At 35.2% G+C, this 24,911-nt stretch overlaps 1 protein-coding gene across 2 annotated transcripts in view; it reads left to right on the top strand.

Moving 5' to 3' along the window:
- The window catches only part of LOC126272546 (integrin alpha-PS4-like), a 167,266-nt gene that overhangs the window by 84,727 nt on the left and 57,628 nt on the right, over positions 1-24,911 (top strand). For both annotated transcript variants that reach the window (XM_049975464.1, XM_049975465.1), the window contains exons 5-13: positions 1,329-1,423; positions 6,238-6,286; positions 9,589-9,696; positions 9,774-9,865; positions 14,686-14,901; positions 19,207-19,321; positions 20,949-21,143; positions 22,781-22,951; positions 24,645-24,790. In XM_049975464.1, coding sequence (XP_049831421.1) covers positions 1,329-1,423; positions 6,238-6,286; positions 9,589-9,696; positions 9,774-9,865; positions 14,686-14,901; positions 19,207-19,321; positions 20,949-21,143; positions 22,781-22,951; positions 24,645-24,790 — 1,187 coding nt within the window. The remainder of the gene's footprint in view (positions 1-1,328; positions 1,424-6,237; positions 6,287-9,588; positions 9,697-9,773; positions 9,866-14,685; positions 14,902-19,206; positions 19,322-20,948; positions 21,144-22,780; positions 22,952-24,644; positions 24,791-24,911) is intronic.

Genomic DNA, 24,911 nt, shown 5'->3' with positions numbered 1-24,911 from the left:
TATACTAGCAATCTCATCCTCAATTCAATGCAGTTAGAGAGATTTCTAAGTGCAAAGCAGGCAGAAGTGAGCTTTTGGTTAATTTATCCATGTGCTGGCACCACTTCCTTTTGTTATACACTTATATGCGTGTATGGAATTGTTGTCAATAAAATAGCTTATAACATTTATCAATAATTTGACTATTTCCCATAGTGTTATGTTTACTGTTCAGAACAAAACTTCATAATACAAACTTGGAGATAGGTCCAAGCAAAGCCTTGTGAAAAAATTAAGTTACCTTCAACTTATAATATTTACAAATATGGTGTGAAAGGTTTTGGCAGAATGCAAATAATTAAGGAATAAATATAACAACCCGCCATATAGTAAAAGTGTTGAGATATTTACAGGTACAGCTGGTGAAGTTTTTAGTCTTGTTCACGTGCCAGTTGATGACTCAACACTTTTGTTACCTTTACCTCAAACTCACTCTCCTGTTTATGTGTATATTTTCGACTCGATTTACACCAGGGCATTTGATCTCAATAAATCACCATACCATCTTCTGTTTTCTCCCAATCATTTAATGCTCTGTAAATTTCACTCTATTAGTTCCTCTCCCTACAGAGATATATCATTGTTCTGTGTGTGTTAAGAGGTTCTGTTTTTACCTTTAGAATGCAAATAAATTCATGTGTACCTTCAATTATCTCTCAAAAATCTTGTACCTGCTGTTGCACTGACATTACTTTTAAGCTATGCACTTTAGCATAGTGTATGAAAAATGCTTCAGCTAACAGATTTATCCTCTGCTTCTAAGAGCTAAGCACAGAACCTATGGTACCTTTGACTTGCCCTCACTTAATAGCAAAGGATGAGCTTCAGAAATATGGTATGTATTAAATAAGATTAATAACACACTCAAACAACTATCACAAAGAGTCAATGATTAGAATGAAGAATAGCATGAACACTTCATCTGCAGTTGATGAAATGACAGCATCACCACAAGTTTGAACACTGAAAATATGTCCCCTGGTATCATATTACTTCACACATTTAGCAGAGACCTCCAGCATATTTAAAAAAAAAATAAAAAAATAAAAAAAATCTGTTACCGTATATAACATATGTTATCTGATAAGAAATCACTAGGGCAATTTTTATAGCACTGCTAAAGGAACAGCAAACCATTATTTGGTTTTCTTAGCTAAAACCACAATTAAAGATATCTGTCAAAACTTAATTATATCAATATTTTCTGACCCAATTACTGAATTACTCAGTAATTAGCTTAAATGAACACACAATAGATTGTTTATAGAGATGTACTATTTTGTTTGCAGGGGATCAAGGTTATGAAGAAATAGAAAATGGTGAGAAAGCTATAAAATACTATTACAGTTATGGACAAGCTGGACTGGCAGTTCAGTTTGCAAAAGTAAGTTCAAAAATTGATTTATCAGTCTGCACAAAACAAGTTAACAAATGTTTTCATGGTACAATATGTTAAATGGGTTCCAAATAACTTTTTGGTACAGTTATGGTAAATAATTTATTCTTTTTTTCATTTGCATCTTGTTCTCAAACCAAAGTACTGTGTAAGTCAAACCTGTATCATTGAGATAAACAGACATAGTACAGTTCACTTCTATTTTGAAGCAGCATCATATCACTATACTGACACAAGAATCCCTAATATTAGATGTAATCAAAATAAAACACCATAGAAGCTATAACTTTGCAATCCAAAAAGTATGGCAGTTACTGAATTTTCATAGCTTTTCTTTTCTAAATCAGTTTAGTTTCATTTACACTATGAAGTATTATTCACTGTACTGTCCTGCTGAAAACAAATGTTACTTTGTTGTGCATATTTCAACTTCTTGTTGGTCTGCAGAACATTTACTTTGGTGATGTAGTCAATAAAGTACAATTTTGCCAAATCAAGAATTAAAAATATTGTGCAAAGATAATAGCTGCACATATTGCAGAAGTCTCTTCATTAATCTTAGAATTATTGCATTCACTTTCTATACATGTACCCTTTACTAGCTATTTAAATGAATTTCAGATGAACTGCAGTTTAAAACACCCAACACACCTCTCAAAAATGTTATTCACAAAGACTCTGCCTTCTCTAGGGTTCAGAGTAGAGCTATATAACCTTGTGCAAAAGTCTTCTACAAGCTGTCTGTAGGGAATCCCTGCCAGTCCAGTAGAAAGTTTAAATCATATACAGAGTTATTCAGTTGCCCCTATCAATGCCATTTTATGCAACCCACACTATTACATCTGGCCTTCAAAAATGGAACATGAGATTTTCATATTGTCCTGCTAGCTGCATGTGAACCATTAGTCCTACAGAAAAAAGAGCAGGATCTCTTCATAGGAAATTTAAAGTAGTTAAAATTTGTACTGGGATACATTTTTGCTGGAGGCCACAGTTATCAAGTTATACAGGAAAACATACAAAAGGGATCTTATAAGACACCTCCATCTCCACACTCACCCATCACCAGTCAGGATTTCCAGAATGTTGTTCAAGGCACTCCCTCCTACCACAGTGCTAAAATTTCTGAGTAACAAATTATTCCTGATATTTGACCTTTTTTATCTCTATTGGCTGGGCTATTGCAATGTTAACATAGTCAGCTATTTCATCAACATTATTAATTTAAATGTGCCCATGAGGGTAACGAAAGCAAATTGACTTTCATAAATCTTAGACTAAGACTAATCATGTTGACAATTTGATCCAGACTTAATTCTTACAAGCACAATAGTTTTGTATTCTGAAGACCTGATGAATACAACAATGTAATTTTTTATTTTATGCTGTTAAAATTCACAAAATTTTTAGGAGAAATTTACAGAGACATCAGTTTTACAATTTGTAAGTGCTCGATTAACCTGGAGACATAATAAGACCATTCAATGATTACCAAAAACGGTCAGATGTGGGAAATAATTTGTGCAGTTACAACAGTTTTTACATAGGTGGGAGGGATACCGTGAACAACATACTAGGAATATTGACAAATGGAGGGTGAGTGTGGGAGTGGGGGTTCATTTGAAGGTCATTTTAACTGTTTTTCTTGAATAATTAGAAAACTATGGGGTACACTTAAAACGTATCCCAGAACAAAATTTAACTACATTAAATTTCCTAAAAAAAGATCCTGTTCATACTTTTTTCAAGGAACTACTAGTTTGGGTGTAGTGAGCAAGAGAATATGAAAATCTCTCATGTGGATTTGAAAGCTAGATATAACATAGCAGGTTGCATAAAATGACATTGGTGGGGGCTGCTGAATCAGCCTGTCTGCACTACAGATACATGAATTGAAAATTACTGTTACTAGTTTCAAAAGCAACAACAATCACTGTGTAAATGCCTCTAATCTTACAGTATATTAGTAACTGCTGTCCTTTGATAGTTATTAAGAATTTGTGTTAAAGTAAATGAGCAAATGTAGATAAGCAAGAGCTAATTAGTTAAACTGAAAGGGAGCAGCTTTTTTGCTGAATGCATTGTGTGTATTTGTTCCATTAACTTATATTTTACATCTTTGAAGATTCTGACTATCTCTTTGGTACATAATTGTTTTAGTGAATAAACACGTCAACTCTTCCTTGTAAAATCGTGGACATAATGCAAAGAATGGATGAGTAAAGACAACCATTACCTACTACAAGATTAACCATTCAAAAATTTTTGAAATAAGAAATATCACATTTGTGAACAAAACGTATACTTGGAAAATCTAGAGGTTATTTTATTGGAACAACAGTCAATGTATTTCACTGTGCAGTAAAATTTCAAATGGAAAATGTACAACTAAGAAAATATTTAAATTTGTCTCAGCTCTGTGAAGTATAATATTTTTCTAGTTGAGTCAGTAACCAACAACTGTTTCGATTTACTTTTCCTTTATTAAAAAATCATATATCACGAGACAGAAATACATCTTTACACAGTAACAACTAACATAAAAGCAGCACTGAACTACTACCACAAACACACTACATTTGGCAGGTGCCACCACTATCTATGAATTTCTAGAATGAAGGAATGGGTAATTGAGGAAGTAAAGCTGTGGGGATGGGTCGTGAGTCATGTTCAGGCAACTCAGTCGGTAGAGCACTTATCAGTGATATTCACAGGTCTTGAGTTCAAGTCTCAGTCCAGTCTAAGTTTTAATCAGCCAAAAAGTTTTATCTCAATGCACACTCCACTGCAGAGTGAAAATTTCATTCTATAAACATCCCCCAGGTTGTAGCTAAGCCACATTTTCAGTTTTCTTTCTTCCAGGAGAGCTATTACTGCAAGTTTCACAGGAATGTTTCTGTGAAACATCATTAAACTATACATATGAGGTGTTGGAATAGTGGATCTACACAGAAACAGTGTGTTACAAGTTACAAAATAGTGCTATAAGATGGCTCAGTCTGTTAAAGATCAGCTGAATAATGTTTACTGAAAATGTAACACCTGTGTATTAAGGCAGGCCCTATGAAAAAGAAGTGAAAGACTAGACAGAAAGTAACAACTAAATACTGAAAAAGGCAATCTGGAATTAATATGTACTGAATTTTTTAGTTTAATGACTTACAGTGATCATAGTGTAGTGGATTTGATAGTACAAGTCACTTTCATATCTAGTGAAATCTGCAGTGTCTCAGTGAAAATAGTTTGTAAAGTTTTTGTCATTGTAGTGTAGATCTCAAGCCAATTGAATGTTCTGTAAGACAATAGAGAGTGAACATACACTAAATGCTAGAACTGCTAGCAGTTTGTTACACATATCATTAAAGAGAAACATTTTGTAATATAAAAAGGGTTAACATACATTTAAAAAAAAAGGCCAATCTTCAAGATTTATTTTTTATGTTTACTTTAGTTCTTTTATGGATTACAAATTTTACAATAATTATGGTGGAAAGTATAATTATCCTCCCAAAAAAATATGAGGTGATTTCTTGAATAATTTGACACCTAAATGGTTTTTATTCAGAAATGTTTGTAAAATTCTTGTATGCAGGGATATACATTGCAATCAGAGTAATGTCAGCTCATTTCTTTCCTGTTTGTTTTGCCACTAAATTGTCTTGATTTCAACAAACAAATTTTGAAAACCCATGATTGGTACTGCTTCACCATGAGATTCATTTGTAAAAAAGGTGAAATTAAGACAAATGAAACTGAACTATGCTGTAACTTCAGCAGCAGCATTTGTAGCAACAACATTAGCAAAGAAAAATTGTATCTGACTGCATATTACCAAAAGATCAATCTTCTTCAGATTGTTCTCACTCAGATATTTATTTCTCCCCCATTTGTAGAATCATTGAATTCTTCATCTTGAGCTTCCAAACATTCTTGTTCACCCAGAAGCATGGCATATTTAGCAGAAGTATAACAAAATACAAAATACACACATAAAACTCATGGCAACAACAGTACACAATAGCTCAATGCTCTTACATTTGACATTCGAAATAATGCTAGAAATTTTCAACAGAATGCAGAATCTGTCAAGGGGTAGATAATATGGTGTCTGTATATTGCTCCCATACAAAACTAGCTCTGTTTTCAAGTGGTAAGCAGCTCACACATCATGAAAATCACAGCCTGAGATGTACTTGAGTGCAGTCCTTTGAAAACAGTTTTGTGCCCTGAGCTACTATCAGGCTTGGTCACCAAAGTGTTAGTCAGCTCAAATTCTGTTGGTGTGCAAAATTTCACAACCATCTTCTGCAGCACTGAGAGGGTAAAGAAGGTTGCTTATAGATAAATCTACCAACAGCAGCACATTAAAGATGGGATATTGTTGGTGATATATGCAGGAGGACTTATAGGAAATGCATCAGTGAATATGACAAACTCATTTTGTATCTGAATTGTTGTACTGGTTGAACAACATAATACTTCAATGAAAACTGAAATTTAATTCCCCTAAACACTTAAAATAACACAATGAAAGATACTTTTAAATGAGAAACAGGACATTGCACCAGATTATTTGCATTCTATTCAACAGACCAAGTGGCACATTATAAACATTGTACTTTTCATGACACAGTGTGTATTAATTGTCTTTGTAAATGTCAGTTTTATTTAAGAGGCATATCCAAGTGCAAATCTTTACATTTAATTAACTCAACTAAACATATTTCACAATCACAATTTAAAATAATGCAAACAAATTACATTAAAAATCTTTTTTCTTTATGTATTACTTTCTTTTTCAGAATGATACTGAAATTATAATTGGTGCCCCTGGTATATATGTCTGGAAAGGTAAGCACTGCAGAGTTCTTCTCCATTTAATCAAGTAAAGTAAAACTCTCATCAAAATGTGTGCATTATGTTACTGCTGTCAAGTGTTTAAAGAAACTTCCAAAAGTTTCATTTTTGTTGTGCCAGCATCTATATATCAAATGATCCTTGTTGCCCATCATGAAAAATCATTGCTTTCAGAAAAGTAGCTTCATGAAATTGATGTTGATTAGAAAAGAAATAAAATTTCTGTTATCTCTGTAGGTGCATATATCTTAATTACATACCACATAAACACAAATGCATTGTGACTGCTCACACTAACAGGGAAATATTCATTCACAACTGGTTTCTGACCTCACTTAGTTAATTACACTGTGTAAGTTTCATCAAAATTTTTCAACTCTGCTTCTCAAGGAAATATTTTAAGAGACTGACAGAAAGAAGCAAAACTGATGCAAATCTGGATACTTACTAAATATGTTCAGTTAATGGCACTTAGTTTCAAAGTAGGACCCACCTGAGTTCACATAAATCTACACTCATTTCTTTCATTCATTGACATCTTTCTACACATCATTTTTTGTGAGATTGCACAGGAGCTTGATTAGTTTTGGCTTGTATTACAGGTGAAGAACACATCTATAGTAAATTTCTCATTCATTGACTCTGAGTTGATCAGTTTTGATTACTCTTGTCACAAGATGAGGACATAGCTCAAAATCTAAAAACAGTTATGCACTAATACATTATGATAAAAATTTCCTTAGTACAGTGAGCAGTGTCATACATTTTGAGCCAGTGTAATATTATGAACAGCCATTAAGCTACCCATGCACTAGCTGTTGCACTGTGTCTTCATGTGAGTTCATGTTACCAACAAATAGTTACCAAAAATGTGTTAAAGATGACAATACCATACTATGGTTCTTTGTAAGACAGGTTGTATGATGAATGACTGTGTTTAGTTGCTATATATTAAATGACAATTCTTTTTAATTTCAGCATTTAAAAATAGTAATAATACAGTTAAATAAAGGGGTGTAAGCCTGTTTATATTAAAATTCGATTGTTTAGTGGCATTACATTACAAACTATTTGGTATTGAATCATGCTGACAAGCCATGTCCTTTCAAATCAGTTCTCAGCTATATGAACCATCATATGTACAACAGACAATTTTAAGATTTTTATCCTGTTACTTTATACATATTACAGTTGGTCATTCTTTTTCTGAGTTTCATCTTTTATCTCATACAAATATTATGCACAGTAGACACATTGAATGTCTGTCTGAAATGATGAATGCAAATCTTAGTTAGTAAAGTTATGACTTAGCTAAGAACATAAGTTTGACATGTATGTGAGGAAAGAGGTGCCTGGATTACACTTTATTTATCCACATAGTACTTGTGCATTGGGATATGCAGTACAAGAACTGACATGTTACCTTGTGTTGCTCAGTTCTTTTTTTGAGGATCTGATGATCACGGTCTGCCAGAATGAATTCTAACTGTAGACAATATGTCATTTTATAAGTGTATCATGATTGCTCAAGTCTATCAAGATTTTCTAGCTTTTATAATCAAAGTTTCCTTTGTGGTACTGTTTTCCTTAGAGTTACTTGATATGTTCAGCTTCATATTAATTATTAAGTTCCCTGTTTACATTTATTTGCATACTGACACAGAATGTACAATCGTAAATCATAATGGTGCATTACAAGTAAGAAATAAATGTTGAATTTCAAGACAAACATACATAATCAAGAAGCAAGATATGTGGCCAGCCAACTGAACAGACACTCATACTTAACATTTTATATTGGCATGAACACACCACATTCATAGTTTAACATTGTCCCATCAGTATCAAACATCACAAACATCCCACCAATGAGTATTTACTGGAATGTAATAGAGGGGAATGAAAATTTGTGCCACAAATTGCATTTCAACAACAATAATTTTTAACTCTTTAGCTGGATCTCTTAATGAAGCACCACTCAATATATACTACTTTCTTCTCTCTTTACAGCTCTACTGCCTTCTTCCTTTTTTACTCCTCTCTGTTATCCTATGTAACTTTATTTGCTTCTCATTCATACATTCTGAATTATCTTTACATCCTACTATTTTCTCTGTTTCCCTGCACCTTCTGTTTGTACAGCTAAATATTTTTACTTTCATTAGTATTTCATACTTATTTTTAATTGTTGTAGTTTTCATGACTTTTGATTTTATTTCCCCCTTTCATCTAGCATTACTCCTCTCTTCATTCACCCCTGTCAATGTTTTCTGCATCTCTTATCTTCATCTGTATTCTATGATTTCATGCAATTATTGATTCCCATAGTTTAACTATTAGTGACAGAGTCAGCATATTAGCTTACTTTACATACTTCCATTCAATGAAACTTGCTGTAAGAATAAATACCTGATGTCCCTCTCAGAATTTCATACAGGCAAATACTTAAAGAAAATTAGGCATAAATGTCACATTACATTTACTCTCTTACGAAGTTTGTTGTGGAGCAACAGACATTATTTCAGAATAATAGTAGTGTTCGCAACTATAGTAGTGTTCATAATTATAACACTAGGAATAAAAATAACGTCCACTATCCACAACTCGATCGTACTGTTGCACAGAAAGAAGCAAAGTATGCATCCATAAAAATATTTGACCACCTCTTTTCTGAATTAAAGGTGTTGAAAGATAATAAATAAAATGCTTAAAAACACATAGGAATAATTTACATTTGACAACTCTCTCTATTCGATAAATAAATTTTTGGATAGAAAATGTAGATGTAATGGGGTTAAATTTATCAAATTTTGTTGTAGACCTAAACAAAAGAATCCAGTTATGTAAACTGCCAACAGGTAACCATGTTTTCACTAATAAAATGTATCTTCCCTGTGAACATAATGAAATGCTTCATATCACGTTGAACTGCCACAAATATGACTCATAGAATGTGCAAAAAATAGAAAAAATAAACTACTACTATAATCTTGCTTGATCGACTGTTGTAGCTTCTGATGTCTTTTCAGCATCTTGGTTTTTCAGTGCTTCAGGGGTTTGGACTACATTTACTTTTATTTATCAGCTATTCATCTATGCTTTAATTTATCTCATTACTTGTACCATATCTCTTTGCTAATGAAGGAACTGATTAAAAGTCCCATAAGGCAGAGAGAGACCCAATGTCTGTTCCACATCCTGTACCTCCTGTGAGGAAACAAATAAGTACAATGTAGTACAAAACACCATATTACAATAATTATTAGCTTCAACATTTTTATTTGATGTGTTTCAAGGATCAGCTATCATATTCAGAACAGAGGAAAGTGACAAATCTAAATACACCAAAGTGGCAGTTCCAAATCCACGACATACTCCATTACTAAAAGAAGATTCGTATTTTGGTGAGTAAAAACAGAGTTAGTATAATCTCTCTGCGACTGATTTTCAACAGTTTCTAATAGCATTGTACATTTTTAAGGTTATTCACTGGGGACAGGAAAATTCTATGCTGATACAAATGAAGTATTCTACGTAAGTGGAGTTCCACGTGGTGCAGATTGCAAGGGGAAGGTGAGAGAGAATGTGTGCTCATATATACTTCATTTTATGGTCCTAATTTCATATAGTGCATTCTAATTTTATTTGAAAATTGTTTGAAATTTTGCCTTTGTCTTTACCTGTAAATTATTTGGCACATATGAAAAATAATAAAAGGTAAAATTTAATGTTCTCTGTTGAGTCCTGCCTCAACATGTCCTAATTTAAGTGCATGATCTTACCATGATAACTTAAATCTGATAGCCTGCATTACCTAACAAATGTAATGTATAAATATAATCACATTTATTGTACTACATAAATTAAAAATAAAAATTTCTCACCTCCTATTTGACTGCCAATAGAGACAACTCAGTATTGGGTATGTAGGGTTGTTAACCATTTTACCCAACCACATGGTGGAGTCAGTGGTGCATGAACGCATAGGCACCTACTGTGGTGTCAGTGCGACATACTGGTCTCCAGGCAAGAAGGTGTGGTGTCACAAGGCCATTGTTTGATAGCCAGTAATGGTTATCTCTGAATTTCATTGTATCTGCATGTTTATCGGTGATTCTCAGAGCAGCTTTACTCATGTCCTGTCCATGGCTTCCTTCTTAGTTACTCACCAAGCAAAAGCACCAATGGAATTTGGCATAGTGCAAATGTCTTGGCTGCAGCAGTCACTCACAGTCTCCTGATGCCTGATGTGCATGCAGTGTCTTTTGACTGCTGCAATTAGACTTCAGAGGCAGTAATCAAGTTATATTTGGAGATGTAAGCCAGACAGCATGAACTCAGTCAAATGTTCATGTGTCCAATCATTGGACAGAAAAGAAAACTAACTAACACAGAAAGGGAACTAAGGATCTCATAAAAAGCCAATATACCCCGGGATGAATACAGGAATCAGATTCAATGTCTGAAAACAGAGTGGGAAATGAATTGACATATCTCCAGAATTCCAAGTCAGAATGTTCTATGAGAAACAACATGTACATCACTTAAACATGACTTGCAATGAAAATCTTCCATAATGATCCCCAACTCACTCCACAAATATCCCTCTGAAAGCTTCTGTTCAGAAGTTTTGTTCTTCTTTCCCTATTCTTATGCTTCAGGATGCTGAATTTCCGATCATATTGTGTTGTTTTGCTATGTCTCCCAATGAATGATTCATTCAATTCCTCCATCCTCCCAGTCTTGGTTATAGGATACCAACCTTTTTGATTTCGATTTCAAAAATCCCTGGACAGCAGCCAGCACAAAACACAAGAACTTCAGGCTGTGTTCCAGTGGTGTTCTTGTCACTGCATCAGCCTCTACCCACAGAAAATGCCCTGTTGGATTTCTCCTGAAAAATGGTCGTAAATGTTATCAGATGTCCTGTCTCTGCTTCCCTTGATCTCCAAGAAGGCAGCAGCTTTACAGCAGGTCCATTTTACTGTAACATGAAGCCCTTTACACCTCCTTCTCAAGTGTCTCAAGTCCTGGGAAACTTGATGACGTCCTTCACCGGTCAGTCAGTGTTTGAACAGGATACCATTTTCAGAGTAAAGTATAACACATACAAACCACAACTGTCTATCTTCTGTGGTTTTGTGGAAAGTCTCACAATAACAAATTGCAGCTTAACTGCAACCCTGTTGTTTAGAGTGGCAGGCTGCAAAGTATTACAGTAGGAAAATTTCTCAAGAACAGGCTCTCTTCTGTTCTATAACATAACAATTCGTGGCTGTATCTGAGGCACCCATTGGCTCCCTAACACAGTGAGTTTGCAAAATTAGAGATCATATGTAGAGAGAATGAGGCATTTCACAAGATGCTCATAAAGTTTATCTATGCCCAACAATAGGTTTATTCAAGACATTGAAAGTCACTTGATGTATATGGCAGTGAAGTTTTAATACAGTAATGTTATAGGCAGTCATTCCTGTTTCACTACTGAATGCAATAATGTAAAAACTCTTGCCCATAACTCTCTGTAAGTGCTATCATTAATTAAAAAAATTTCCATTATTACTGTAATTATTACTATGCTGTTTATGGGAAATTGGTCCTTGATATTTCTTAAGTACCTTTTCACAACAGATTTTGACTACTGATATTGTTATTGAAACCTAATGTCCACTTGTCACTGTCAGTGCTCATTACTTGATGTCTGCTATTAATCCAGTCTGACAGGATTCCACTTGTTTAAGAAAGATTCAGGAAGAGACTAAGAGTCTTCCTCAAGTATTCCATTTTTGTTTTTGTTTTTTAAATGGAACAGATTATTGAGCCAAACATTTTAAAGCCACATGATCACTTCTGTTCATAGCCCATTTCTGAACTTTACTATATGACTAATTGACAATTTGTTCTGTTATGTTTACTGAATGTTGAATCTATGTTTACGCACTATGCTGTAACATTGCAACCACATTTTCATCTATGAAATAAAATCATCTTTGAAGTGTTTGACAGTTAAAAATTACAATTGTGGCAAAATCAAGATCTAATATAAATATTACAGTTATATAGAATACACATCCCTTGGTCCACATAGTCTGATAAATTGTAGAAGGAGTGACTCATGAGATATTCTGTATTCTTTTATTTTGTCTCTGAATATTTGGGGACTTTCAATTAGCTGCCTGACATATACTAGCAACATTTTATAGACTTTTGAACTTCACTCTGAACCCTAGAGAGAGGTGCATAGACTGTCTGAAAATTAATTTTACTTCTATCATCTAGCCCATTGATCTCTGGTTATGGAGAATTCAAGGTATCCTTTATCAGAACTGTCCAATATTAAATCTACACACATCAAAAAAAGTTTTGTGTCACCAGGGTGCCCAGAACTCCTGAAAAATAGACATTGACTGTGAATATTGTATCACAGACACAGTCCCTTTGACTGTTCAGAGATATCAGTAAACTTGCCCAAAGATGTAAACAACCTTGCATGAGCAGCTCCTATTAGACTGAGGGGGTCTGATAGCCAATCAGGACCCATCATTCCATGAAGAAGGGGGTACATAGCTCCTGTTGTCTGTAGTTCAACCATGCCTAGATGGTCAATACGGTGGTTTGATTGTGTCCACATTGTTACTTTGTGCCAGGAAGGGCTCTCAACAAGGGAAGTGTCCAGGCATCTCAGAGTGAATCAAAATGATTTTGTTTGGATGTAGAGGAGATACAGGGAGAAAGGAACTATCGATGACATGACTCGCTCAGGCTGCGCAAGGGCCACTACTGAAGTGGATGACTGCTACCTACGTATTATAACTCAGAGGAACCCTGACAGTAATGCCACCGTGTTGAATAATGCTTTTTGTGCAGCCACTGCATGTCATGTTATGACTCAAACTGTGAGCAATAGGCTGCATGATGTACAAATTCAATCCTGACGCCCATGGCAAGGTCAATCTTTGCAACCATGGCAACATGCAGTGTGGTACAGATGGGCCCAACAACATATGGAATGAACTGCTCAGGATTGGCGTCATGTTCTCTTCACTTATGACTGTCACATATGCCTTCAACCAGACAATCATCAGAGATGTGTTTGGAGGCCACCCGGTCAGGCTGAATGCCTTAGACACATTGTCCAGCAAGTGCAGCAAGGTGGAAGTTCCCCTCAGTTTTGGGGTGGCATTATGTTGGGCCGACATATGCCGCTGTTAGTCGTGGAAGGCGCTGTAATGGCTGTACAATACGTGAATGCCATCCTCTGACCAGTAGCGCAACCATATCAGCAGCATACTGGCTAGGCATTCATCTTCGTGGATGACAATTCCTGCCTTCATTGTGCACATCTTGTGAATGACTTCCTACAGGATAACGACATTGCTCAAATAGAGTGGCTAGCATGTTCTACAGACATGAACCCTATTGAACATGCCTGGGATAGATTGAAAAGGGCTGTTTATGGATGATGTGACCCGCCAATCATTCTGAGGAGTTTACGCTGAATTGTCATTGAGGAGAGGGGCAATCTGGACCAACAGTGCCTTGATGAACTTATGGATAGTATGTCATGATGAATGAAGGCTTGTATCTATGCAAGAGGATGTGCTGCTGAGTATTAGAGGTACCAGTGTGTACAGCCATCTGGACCACCACCTCTGAAGGTCTCGCTGTATGGTGGTACAACATGCAATGCGAGGTTTTCATGAGCAATAAAAGGGCAGAAATTATGTTTATGTTGATCTCTATTTCAGTTTTCTGTACATGTTACAGAAATCTCAGAACTGAGGTGATGCAAAACTTTTTTCGATGTATATATTGGAATCTCAATGTGTAGATACTTCCCAGTTACTTATGCTCTTTCTTATTGGTGATTGTTTAACGAATTTTAAAACCTTTTGTTGCTGGGGCACATAGACTGTGTTTTCAAGACTAGCATTGAAGTGCAACACTCAAAGAGTTGTTCAGTGCAGTGCTCACTGAAGTCATGGCCTCAGAACTCATTACACTTTTGTGTTTATAGCCACTCCCTCTTTCCTCATAAGAGAGAACTTACTACCTCATGAGAGAAAACTTACTTCAATTTACACATGATTTGGTATATAGGACATTTGCAACTGAGACGCATGATAATTAATTTAGAAAGATCCATTTGAGTTGTACTAATGAATTCAAACCATGACTGGTTTTTGGAATTTAAACCCCCATCTTCTTCCCTCCTCTCCTTTGTATGTCACAGTTTCATACACTTAAAGATGGGATTTTAAAATCCTGAAAGTGGTCATGGTTTGAATAAATAATTAGTACAACTGAAGTGGATCTCTCTACATTAATTATTTCCACATAATATTACAATGGAATTTTTTAATGTTTAAGGTTTTCATCTTTCTGTGTTGCAGATTCAAATATTTTCAGTTAAAATAGACCAGGAGAGGCAAAAATCAGAACTTTTTATAATCAATGAATATGAAGGAAAAGTAATGGGAGAATACTTTGGGGCTGCCATTAGCATTGTCGATCTCAATTCAGATGGTCTTGATGACATTCTGGTTGGTGCACCACTGCATCCTCCACTGGATTCTGGAAGAGTATATGTTTACATCAATAGCTTACAGGTATGGATGATGATAAATGATATCAGTATTCAATAATCTAGAAGGTATGTGGACCTAAACATATAAAAAACTGTAACATGGCTGCTGTTAGCGTTGTCAAACTCAATCAGATGGCCTTGATTACATTCTGGTTGGTGCACCTTTGCACCCTCAATTGGATTCTATAAGAGTATATGTTTGCATCAATAGCTTACAAGAATGGATGATGTTAAATTATTTCAGTATTCAGTAGTCTAGCAGTTACGTATACCTGCAAATATAAAGAGCTGTAGCAAGGCACTAGATGACTTACGGAGTTTCAAAGCCTCTTACTTCCTACTACAGTATCCTACACGGCATCTGTGCTTCTGATAGTGCGTATATTCTTGCTGCTATTCTCATACTATGAAAAAACATAGGAAATTTTTACTTTCAGTTATGACTTTCTGTATAGGTTGTCAGAAATAAGTTTGATAATGCCAATGGGATATCTCAGGGCAAGAAAACAAAATTATTCCATTAATAGGAAATTTAGCCTATGATTGTAAGAGTACTCCACACTTTGGTGAATCCCTGACAGCTGGATAAATTCACAATGATCAGTTAAAGTGGGGGATAAGAGCTAGAGAAATCCATTGTATTTCTTGCTTGAGAAAAATAAATGAGAGAAGGGCAAGATAAAAATGAAGGGAGATCAGTGTTTTCTTGTTTGCATATTGAGTAATCCTGAAGTAGTTTATCACATGCATGCAGAAGCATTAACTAAAAAAAATCAAGTTGTTACATTCATTTGTGTTCATCTAAGGTAATATAGTCTTTCATGATTTGCAATGTATCTTCAGAGCTACATGAGAAGCATTGTATAGTGGAATTTTGTTGATTAGTACTGAATTAGTTGGTGTCATGAGGTAGCTATTCTCCAGTCTTGTTTCAGTTGGCCTTAAAAAAAAGAAGTGCTTTTGGATGTAAGACTCCCTCATAAAACTAGAGTCACCAACATCAACTACTTAGGTGAGGAGTAAGCAAAACTGCTATTCATCTTGGCACAAAAATCTGAATTACGAGAGTTGACTGAAAAGTAATGTCTCCACCTTCATAACTCTTCAATAGTTGGCAGCATTGGTATGCAGCAGGTACTGTCCTGTTCTGTAGCTTCTTCATTATAGCTCCATATGGCGGGAAGCCTTAGCGTTAAATGGTTGTGTTGTTACAGTGTAAAGTATGGAACCCTGCGCAGATGGTCCGTCAATGAGATTTGAGCAATATGCAGTCATTGAATTCTTGATAACAGATGGTGTCACCCCAAAGGTGATTCATCAGAGAATGAAAGCTGTTTATGGTGACCCTGTTGATAGGAGTACTGTGCATCATCGGGCAAGTAAGTTTAAAGATGCTGAGGTGGGAACATTTGACCTGTGTGACAAACAAAGAGCTGGGTGTCCTATGACAGCCACCACTGAGTTTCACATGCAACATGTTGACAGACTGATTCAGGATCATTGTATCACTCAGAAAGAAATTGAAAGCACAATCAGCATTTCACAAGAACGTGTAGGTCACATTATTGCTTTGCTTGGGTATTGGAAGATCTGTGCACAATGGGTACTCCGGATGCTGGCTTCTGAAATGAAAGTGTACAGACTTGAAGTTTGCCAGGAAGGTGACGCCTTTCTCCATTCAATTGTGACAGAAGATGAAATGTGGATACACCATTACAATGTCATTACACTTCTGATGAAGACGTTGAGAGAACTGTGAGTCTGTGGTTGTGGAAACATAGTGTTGACTTCTTCCATGATGGATTCAGTAAACCTGTTCATCATTGGCAGAATTGTATCCAAATGGCTGGTGATTATGTGGAAAAATGAATATTGATAATTAAAGATCACATTCTAAGGATTATTTTTGCATTTGATTTATTAAAATATTCCCATCCAAACTCAATTAATGAAGGTGGAGGCATTACTTTTCATTCAACACTCATATATCCGTAGTTTACAAATTATAGTCCATCATTTCAGGGAAGTGTGCAGCAACTGTTCTGAAATTTTTGGTTTGCTCTGAATAGACAGCAAACTGGATCCGTAATTTAGGATGGTGGGTTGTCATTGGGAGCTACTGAATATTATGCAGAAAAACTATACCTGTAACTCTACCATGAAATTTAATAATAATCTTTCTTGTTTTATGGAGTAGAAAAGTTGAAATGGACAAGCTCCACTAGAAGGACCATAAGGCTTACTTCTGTAATATCATATGGAAAATAAACTGCATATTCTCCTTAACGAAGCCTTTCCATGAAAAACATCTTTTTTATTTTTATATTTCATTGACTGGGTGTCATGTATTCAGCATTTTGACCCAAAAACATGTACTGTGGACCTATCAAACAGCAGATGAGATAAAAGAAACATTAGACAATGAGATTTTATAGACTTCATGATAATTAGTGCTGAAACATCTATTCAACAGGATGATGATAGGGGAAAAAGTTGCTATAGGTTAGTGAAAAAAAAAAAGATCTTAGTACTCGTAAGAAGTGTTGCAAGAAAATAAAAGCTGATTTAAGTAAGAAAGGCAATACACACACACACACACACACACACACACACACACACACACACACACACACACACACACACATAGGCATATGTATGTGTGTGTGTGTGGGTATGTTTGTGTTTTTGAACACTAACTCATGAGAGGATAGCTCTAAAAGCTAGCAAGTTTTCTTTCTTTTCTGTGTGCCTATTCACAACTCAATGTTTCCACTTTTCTGTGAGTGGTCTCCTTTAATCCTCGAGTATTCACTTTCTACAGGAACATAAAAACTAGTAAGTTAGCAACAAAGTGTAGTTTTTAGAAGGGATGTTCAATAAGTAATGCAACACATTTTTTCTAAAAGAAGACTAGTTATATTCAGGATTCCAATACACCACATTATTCCCCACTCTTTTGACAACAAAAAGCTATTTTTCGGCATAATCTCCATTCAATGCAATGATCTTATGCCACCTTACTGAGAGGGCCTGTATGTGCATGTGGCACCACTCTACTGATTGATGTCAGAGTCCACAACCTCCCCATCCTCCATGTACTGCTCCCGTAGAGTACATCCTTCATTGGATCAAACAGACTGGAGTTGGAAGGTGTGAGATCCAGGCTGTAGGGTGATTGAGGAAGAACAGTTTAGTGAAGTTTTGTGAGCTTCCCTCAGGTGCACATACTTGTGTTAGGCCTTGCATTGTTATGGAAAAGGAAAAGTTTGTTAGCATTTTTGTCACAATGAACACATTGAAGTCATTTCTTCAATTTTCTGGTGGTAGTACAACATGCTTCAGAGTTGATCGTTGTACCATCAGGGAGGACATTAAACAGAATAACCCCTTCAGAGTCCCAGGATACTGTCACTATGACTCTTCTCGCTGAGGGTGCGGCTTTCAACTTTTCCTTCAAAGGAGAAGTGGTGTGTCGCCACTCTCTGGACTGCCATTTTGTTTCTGATTTTCTGATTTGAAGCGATGAACCCGTGTTTCATTTCCTGTGGTGATGTTCAACAGAAATTGGTGTTAATCAGCCTCATAATATGCAAGCAATTCTGTACAGATGTTTCTTCATTGCTATTCATGATCTTCTGTTATGCGGTGAGGAACCCAGCGGGCACATTCCAACATTGCAGGAGTCACAGCTGTGTGTGGCCGGCTGGCGCACAGGAGATCGGACAGTTTTTTGCGACTTTATTGTCATGATGATGAACGCTTCACCCAGCTACTAACCGCACTTTTGTTCACTGGCAGGTCTCTGGAGGTATTCTGCAATGACAGCTCTCTGCTTGAAAAGCATCGCCTTTGCAGACATCATTTCAAAGGCTATTTACAGTGCTGCCACCTATTGGAACTTCATGTAACTGTAGGAGCTGAAGCAAGATTATTCCACGATGTCCCACAACAAATTCTGCAGTTTTTCAACTGAAATTGGTTGGGAAAAGAAAAAAATTGTTGCCTTACTTATACTTATTGAATGCCTCATGATATTTTTAAACAGCTATACAAAATTATTTTTATAAAAATATACTGCTTTTAGGGACTCCTTTTGAAGTGTAGATGCAATTCTAATTATGTTTCACATGCAGTAGAATTGTTTAATTCAGTGTCAGTTACAACAAACAATTCATAAAAATTAGTCTTGCAACTTAATCAGCATCTAGAGAAATCCACGTTTTAGATCTTCTTAGAATAAAGTAATGTGTTGTATTGTGTCTTACTTATTTGCAGCATTTGTACAATTGGTGAAATTCTTTCACTACACAGTGATTCTAATTTACAGGGACGATTTAAAGAAATTGGTGAAAGTCACAAAATAGTTGGTTCAGGTAGTTCTTGGTCCCGATTTGGTTCCACAATATCAAACCTAGGTGACATAAACATGGATGGATTTCCAGGTAAACAAATTACTTTTCACAGATAAATGTAGCAGTTAGAGAGAATAAGAAAACAACAGCTGTAGTATTGATTCACTTTTTTACATTCATTATTTTATATTATTTATATTGCATTATATTATATTTACTATCTTTAGTTATTCTTCATGGGAGGCATCAAATTTTGTGTTGACTATCACAATAAGGCAAAAAACTGGTGAAAACAACAGAAGATAATTGTGATAAGAGTTGTGAAAGCATGAATAAAAGGAAAGAATAGAGGAGTGAGAAGAAAACAAAAGAGGAAAAGGGAAAAGACTGGGAGTATACATAGGTTTCACATTGGTAGATTGTAGGATTCTGGGGCAGCTCTCCCAAAGTTCCATGATCTGAATCAACATTACTTCTATATACTTTTCCACTTTTTCTCTTCTGTCCCTCCCACAACATCATCCTTATTTTATTAATTATTTTCCTCTATTTTCCATTTCAATCTAAATTTAATTTTTTCTGTGGGTTTTGGATTGATACTACACATTTTCCACTATTTCCCCCATCTTTTGAGTCAAATTGCCCATTGCTTTTGCACTGTATCAAGAAGAAGCTCCTCCCTTCCCTTAAAGTGCTTTTTTTGACACTCATGCTTACTCAACCTGCCAAGTTTTCCATCCTAGAAATTCTCTTCACATGGGTCATTAGTGACTGTCATATCTCAACATTTAAAAAGATTAATATGTTACTGGAAAGTCCTTGATAGAATATTAATGGCTGAAGGAGTAAAGTTAGCCACTGTCTAGTTGAGGAATGAGGAGTCAACAGACACCTAATCGAGATTAAACTTGTTGAAAATTTTTCAGATAATGGTTTCCTTAGAGCTCATTCACAAAAACACAAACATACACATACATAGTTACTTTTTCCAGTGAACTACACTTTCCTTGTGCACAGCCCATCCAACTCTTAAAAAGTTTTTTCACACTGCATAATTTATTACTAATTTCATGGAATCGCTACTGAAAATAAAAATAAATTTAATAAGGATTTAGTCACTTACTTTGGTCCAGAAAAGTATCCATTATTCAAGAATCACGTTTTAATAACTTGACAGTAGCCATAAAATGTTTAACTAATAAAGAAGTTCAGAAGAAGAGGAGACTAAAGTATTTATTGGTGGCCAACTACTTCTATCTCATTCACAAATGCACATATTTTTGTGTAACATCAAATAATGCAAGTATTGCAAACAATCTGTGTCTTGGACAAATTCACTGCAGTAATACATTCAGTGTAAGTAAGTGCTGTAAAATGATTTTTCTATTTGATGATTCTGTGCTATATTAGCCAAGAAATATCATAATATCACATATTTGAAGATCCATTCACTATGAATCTATGGAATAAAAACTTATCTTATCTTGCTTTCTTTTTAATATGACTATTAATTAACTGTCACAATTTGTATAATATGAAGAGAGGATTTGTTTTCCTATTTTTGTCTGAATGAATTTCATATTTGACCATTTTCATTTTTTCCTCTTCTCACTTTTATTTGTTGTCTTTTCCTCTAGATGCATTAATCTAGAGTAATTTTAAGTTTATTTAATTTATTCAACAGTATATTAGCAGTTTACTGAAATATGGATTTCAGACATTGCTGTTGGAGCACCATATGAAGATGAAGGTCGCGGTGCTGTCTATGTGTATATGGGTAGTGGTACAAGCAAGACAGGACTGAGAATGCCTTATTCACAGCGCATAGCTGCCTCTGAACTCAGTCCCTTGTTGATGGGTTTTGGGATTAGCATCTCTAGAGGTTTTGATGTCGATAACAACCACTACAATGGTAAGACTTCTCTCTTCTATACAAGTGTATCTAACGAAGTTAGCTAGTAGAAATAACATGTAAAAGAATAGCTGTTAACATTCTATTAAGGTCTCAATATTAGAAATGGTTACTCTATAAATGGGCATTTTCTGTGAAGCTTAGGAAAATAAAACTAACGAAAACACACTCAGCTTTTACAGCACTGTTTGAACACGAATACATTTTTATTGTTATTGGAGCCACTGCTGCATGAGCTACATATAAAATAAATTTATAGCAATTTTGAGGATTCGTTTAAAAGTATATAATTGCATCACTAGGTAAGCAATTGGCATATAATGGAACTCAGAAAATTTTCACATTACAGGAAATGTTGTTATTCCTGAATGTAATATGTTGATTCATGGTCGATGAAAGAAAAATTAGCAGGACACTCATAAAGTAAACAGTTTCTTTGAACAACACTATACTACACAAGACATGGTCCTACAAAAAAAGATAATCCGAGCCATGGTAGGAGCAAAAAGGAGACAACACTGCAAACCTATATTTGAGAAACTAGATCTAATGTCCATACCTAGCTTATATATATATATATATATATATATATATATATATATATATATATATATATGAGCTTCTCATATTCACAAAAAGAAACCCACAACTTTTTGAAGGCAACTGCTTCTTGCATCAGTATGAGACCAGGCATAGAGCAAGTTACATGTTACCTACCCATAGACTAACACTATATGAAAAAACTCCACATTATATGGGCATGAAATTTACAAATACTATCTGGAAGGGGAAATGTGACCCACCTCTAAAATATACTGAAGGAGACTTGGAAACATATCTAAAAAATAAATGCTACTATACGGTAGAAGAATTCTTGAATGATAACCATGTAAAAATAATTGTATAGATCACCACAATATGTATTATGACAAATGTGTAAAATACTTTATTATGACAAATGTGTAAAATACCTGTATAGCAACACATGTATTGTAACCTAAAATTAAGTTTATTAGTCTGTATGTAGTATAAAAACTGACAAGTCACCTATGTCGCAATCCTTGATTGTATAAGGCATGTTACGTGATAATAAAATTTGATTTGATTTGATTTGATTGCATATATCTGTCCTTTCTTTCATCCAATTTGTAAACTAGTTTGTTCAACCATCTTCAGAGACCCTCGTCTTTTGAGTAAACTGCAAACAAGAGTGCAACATCACATTTTTTACACCAGCAGTGCATTCACAGAAGTGACTGTTTTGTTAAGTGTCATAAACAATCTTATACTCAGGTGGGTGGCTGAAGTGAAGCATTTGGAATGCTAATCACACTTAACAAACTGAAATAAAATGTTACTGGAAAAAAAGTTTGACTAATTTGAAAATAAAAGTAACAAGTAACTTTCAAGATTTGGCAATGTAAATCAAGGTTGCTTGCTTGTCAAATAGGAGTATACTAGAACAACAATAACTATACTATTAGTGAGAATAAGGCAATAATGAATTCTTTTTATATACCATTTTCTATTATGCACATAATAGATCTTTGCAGCAACAGAATTACTTGGGGTGAACCTAAGTGTTAGTGTTAACACAACACCAAGTCATTTATAGTTGTTTTTTGTTGACTTTACAGATGTGGCCATAGGTGCTTATGGATCTGGGCATACTATTGTTCTACGGTCATACCCAGTAATAACATTGCTGCCACAAATACTTGCACCCAAAGTTATCTCTATTAATGATACAAGCTTCAATATATCAGCCTGTATAGGCTACCGTGCACAGTATCCACCACCGATGGCTCGTAAGTAACTATTCTTTTCTTTTGCTCTTATTCTGTGTGTACACTGGAATGAATCAAGAAACAAGCTATCCAAGTTGTCACCCACTTATCAGTGTATTTTCTATTTAGGAAATAATGATCTCCCCTTGTGTATATGCCATATTCAGTCCTGAATTTCTCATCAATGTAAATAAAAATAGAAGTAAAAGGAAAAAAGGAGAACCTTGAGGGTTAACAGCAAGCCAGTACAGTGTGAGATCAAGCTGGACATTTCATAAGCCATTCTGTGTATATTTTACAACTATCCCTTTGTACATTCTAGACAACTGGTTGAACTCTTCTCACTAAATGTTGTTATATCCACTCATCAGATGGTTCAGTGATCCAAGAAAGTGCCTCAAATACTTAGGAATCTTACCCACTTCTACCATATTCATATAGTTCATACATTCCAGGAAGTTAACTCCAGTTTCATGTTTTTTATCCACTAATGCTAAATTTTCTCATTGGTCACTGAAGAGAATTTTGCTGAAGTGTAAAAATTAATAAAGGAAGAGTGGAGTATACCATACCAGCAGTGCCTGTCTGCACATTGTTCAAATCATTCAGTGTGTAGGAGAACATCACAGTGATAAATTCTTTGCTTTTTATAGGTACCACAGACCTTGACCTAAGAGCATCCCATGCCTACTGGCATATAGAACATCTAAAATGAAAATTTCCGAGTGAAATGTCTCACTATGTTATAGGAATTTTACATAAGAAAACGTATGACTTTTCAATAACGATGAAAGTGCAAGTGTTAGAATAATAAAATTCAGTTTTCCAAGGACAGAAATATGGCAGATTCCTTTGGCAAAAATATGTTAATATGAGTAAAATTGAGCTGCCAGAAAACAGTCGTTGGGAAGAGCTACATAGAAAAATACCTCCATAAATGCCAGAAGAGCTTCAAGCCATCTTTCCAAGCAGGAGCACTTGAGATTTATTAAGCATATCTTGGAACACTGCCAACTTTATATGTTGCAGACAGATGCTCCCATATGATCAATAAGGGTGTAACATTTTTCTGGATTAAAACCAGATGCAGATCTCTAGCCAGAAAGTAATTTTCAGTCTATCTTGACCAGTTTTGTAGGAAAATCTGTAACACTTCTCTTTACTGGTCACTGTCATCATCATTTTTCTTTATCCAGCATCAGGCCAGGTTGGGACATTTGTGGTACTTCTCCACTTTCCTAAGTCTTTCCACGATTCTCCTTCTACAGCTATTTTGTTCCAGTCCAGATTCCTTCTCCTTAAACTTGTGTTTACTGAGTCGGTCCATCTTGCTCTAAGTTCCCCCTTGCTATCAAACTTGACCTCCATCATACATTTTGGTACTCTTCCATCTCCCATTCTCTTGACATGTACAACCTATATTAACCTGTTCTTTTCAATTCTTTCATTATATTTTTCTACTCCAATTTTATTCCTAACATCTTCATTTCTCACTCTGCCTCTCCTTATTTTCCCTAACATGCTTCTTAGGAATTTAATTTCACTGGCGTTGATTCTACTCTTCTCTCTTCTTGTCACTGTTCAGATCTCCGTGCATATCTCTTTATAGTGTAAAAATATTTGTGGCAAAATATATAACACTCATCTGTAAAATTTTCACTTTTTTGTGCACTATCAACATATTACGTGAATAAGAATTTATATCGATTTCTAGGAGTGCGAGTGAAGCTCCATGTCACCTCCAGTGAAGGAAGAGCAAAATTTCTAACAGATGAGTCTGGCATGGACACTAGTGTGACATTCTCAGCTGAAGTCTATCCAGACAAAGCAACATGCAAGCCTTTCACCATTTCAGTGACGGTAAATTTGAGTTATATTCCATTCCTATGTACACAATAGGTTTGAAAAAAGAAAATGCAGCACTTATTGAATCTACTGGTCATATTTAAACTTCTACTCAGTTTTTACCACAAAAAGTTAT

This window comes from Schistocerca gregaria, chromosome 5 (assembly GCF_023897955.1).
Source record: "Schistocerca gregaria isolate iqSchGreg1 chromosome 5, iqSchGreg1.2, whole genome shotgun sequence".
Classification (NCBI taxonomy): domain Eukaryota; kingdom Metazoa; phylum Arthropoda; class Insecta; order Orthoptera; family Acrididae; genus Schistocerca; species Schistocerca gregaria.
Note: the sequence above shows the minus strand (reverse complement) of the source record. Positions and strands in the feature narration are given on the sequence as shown.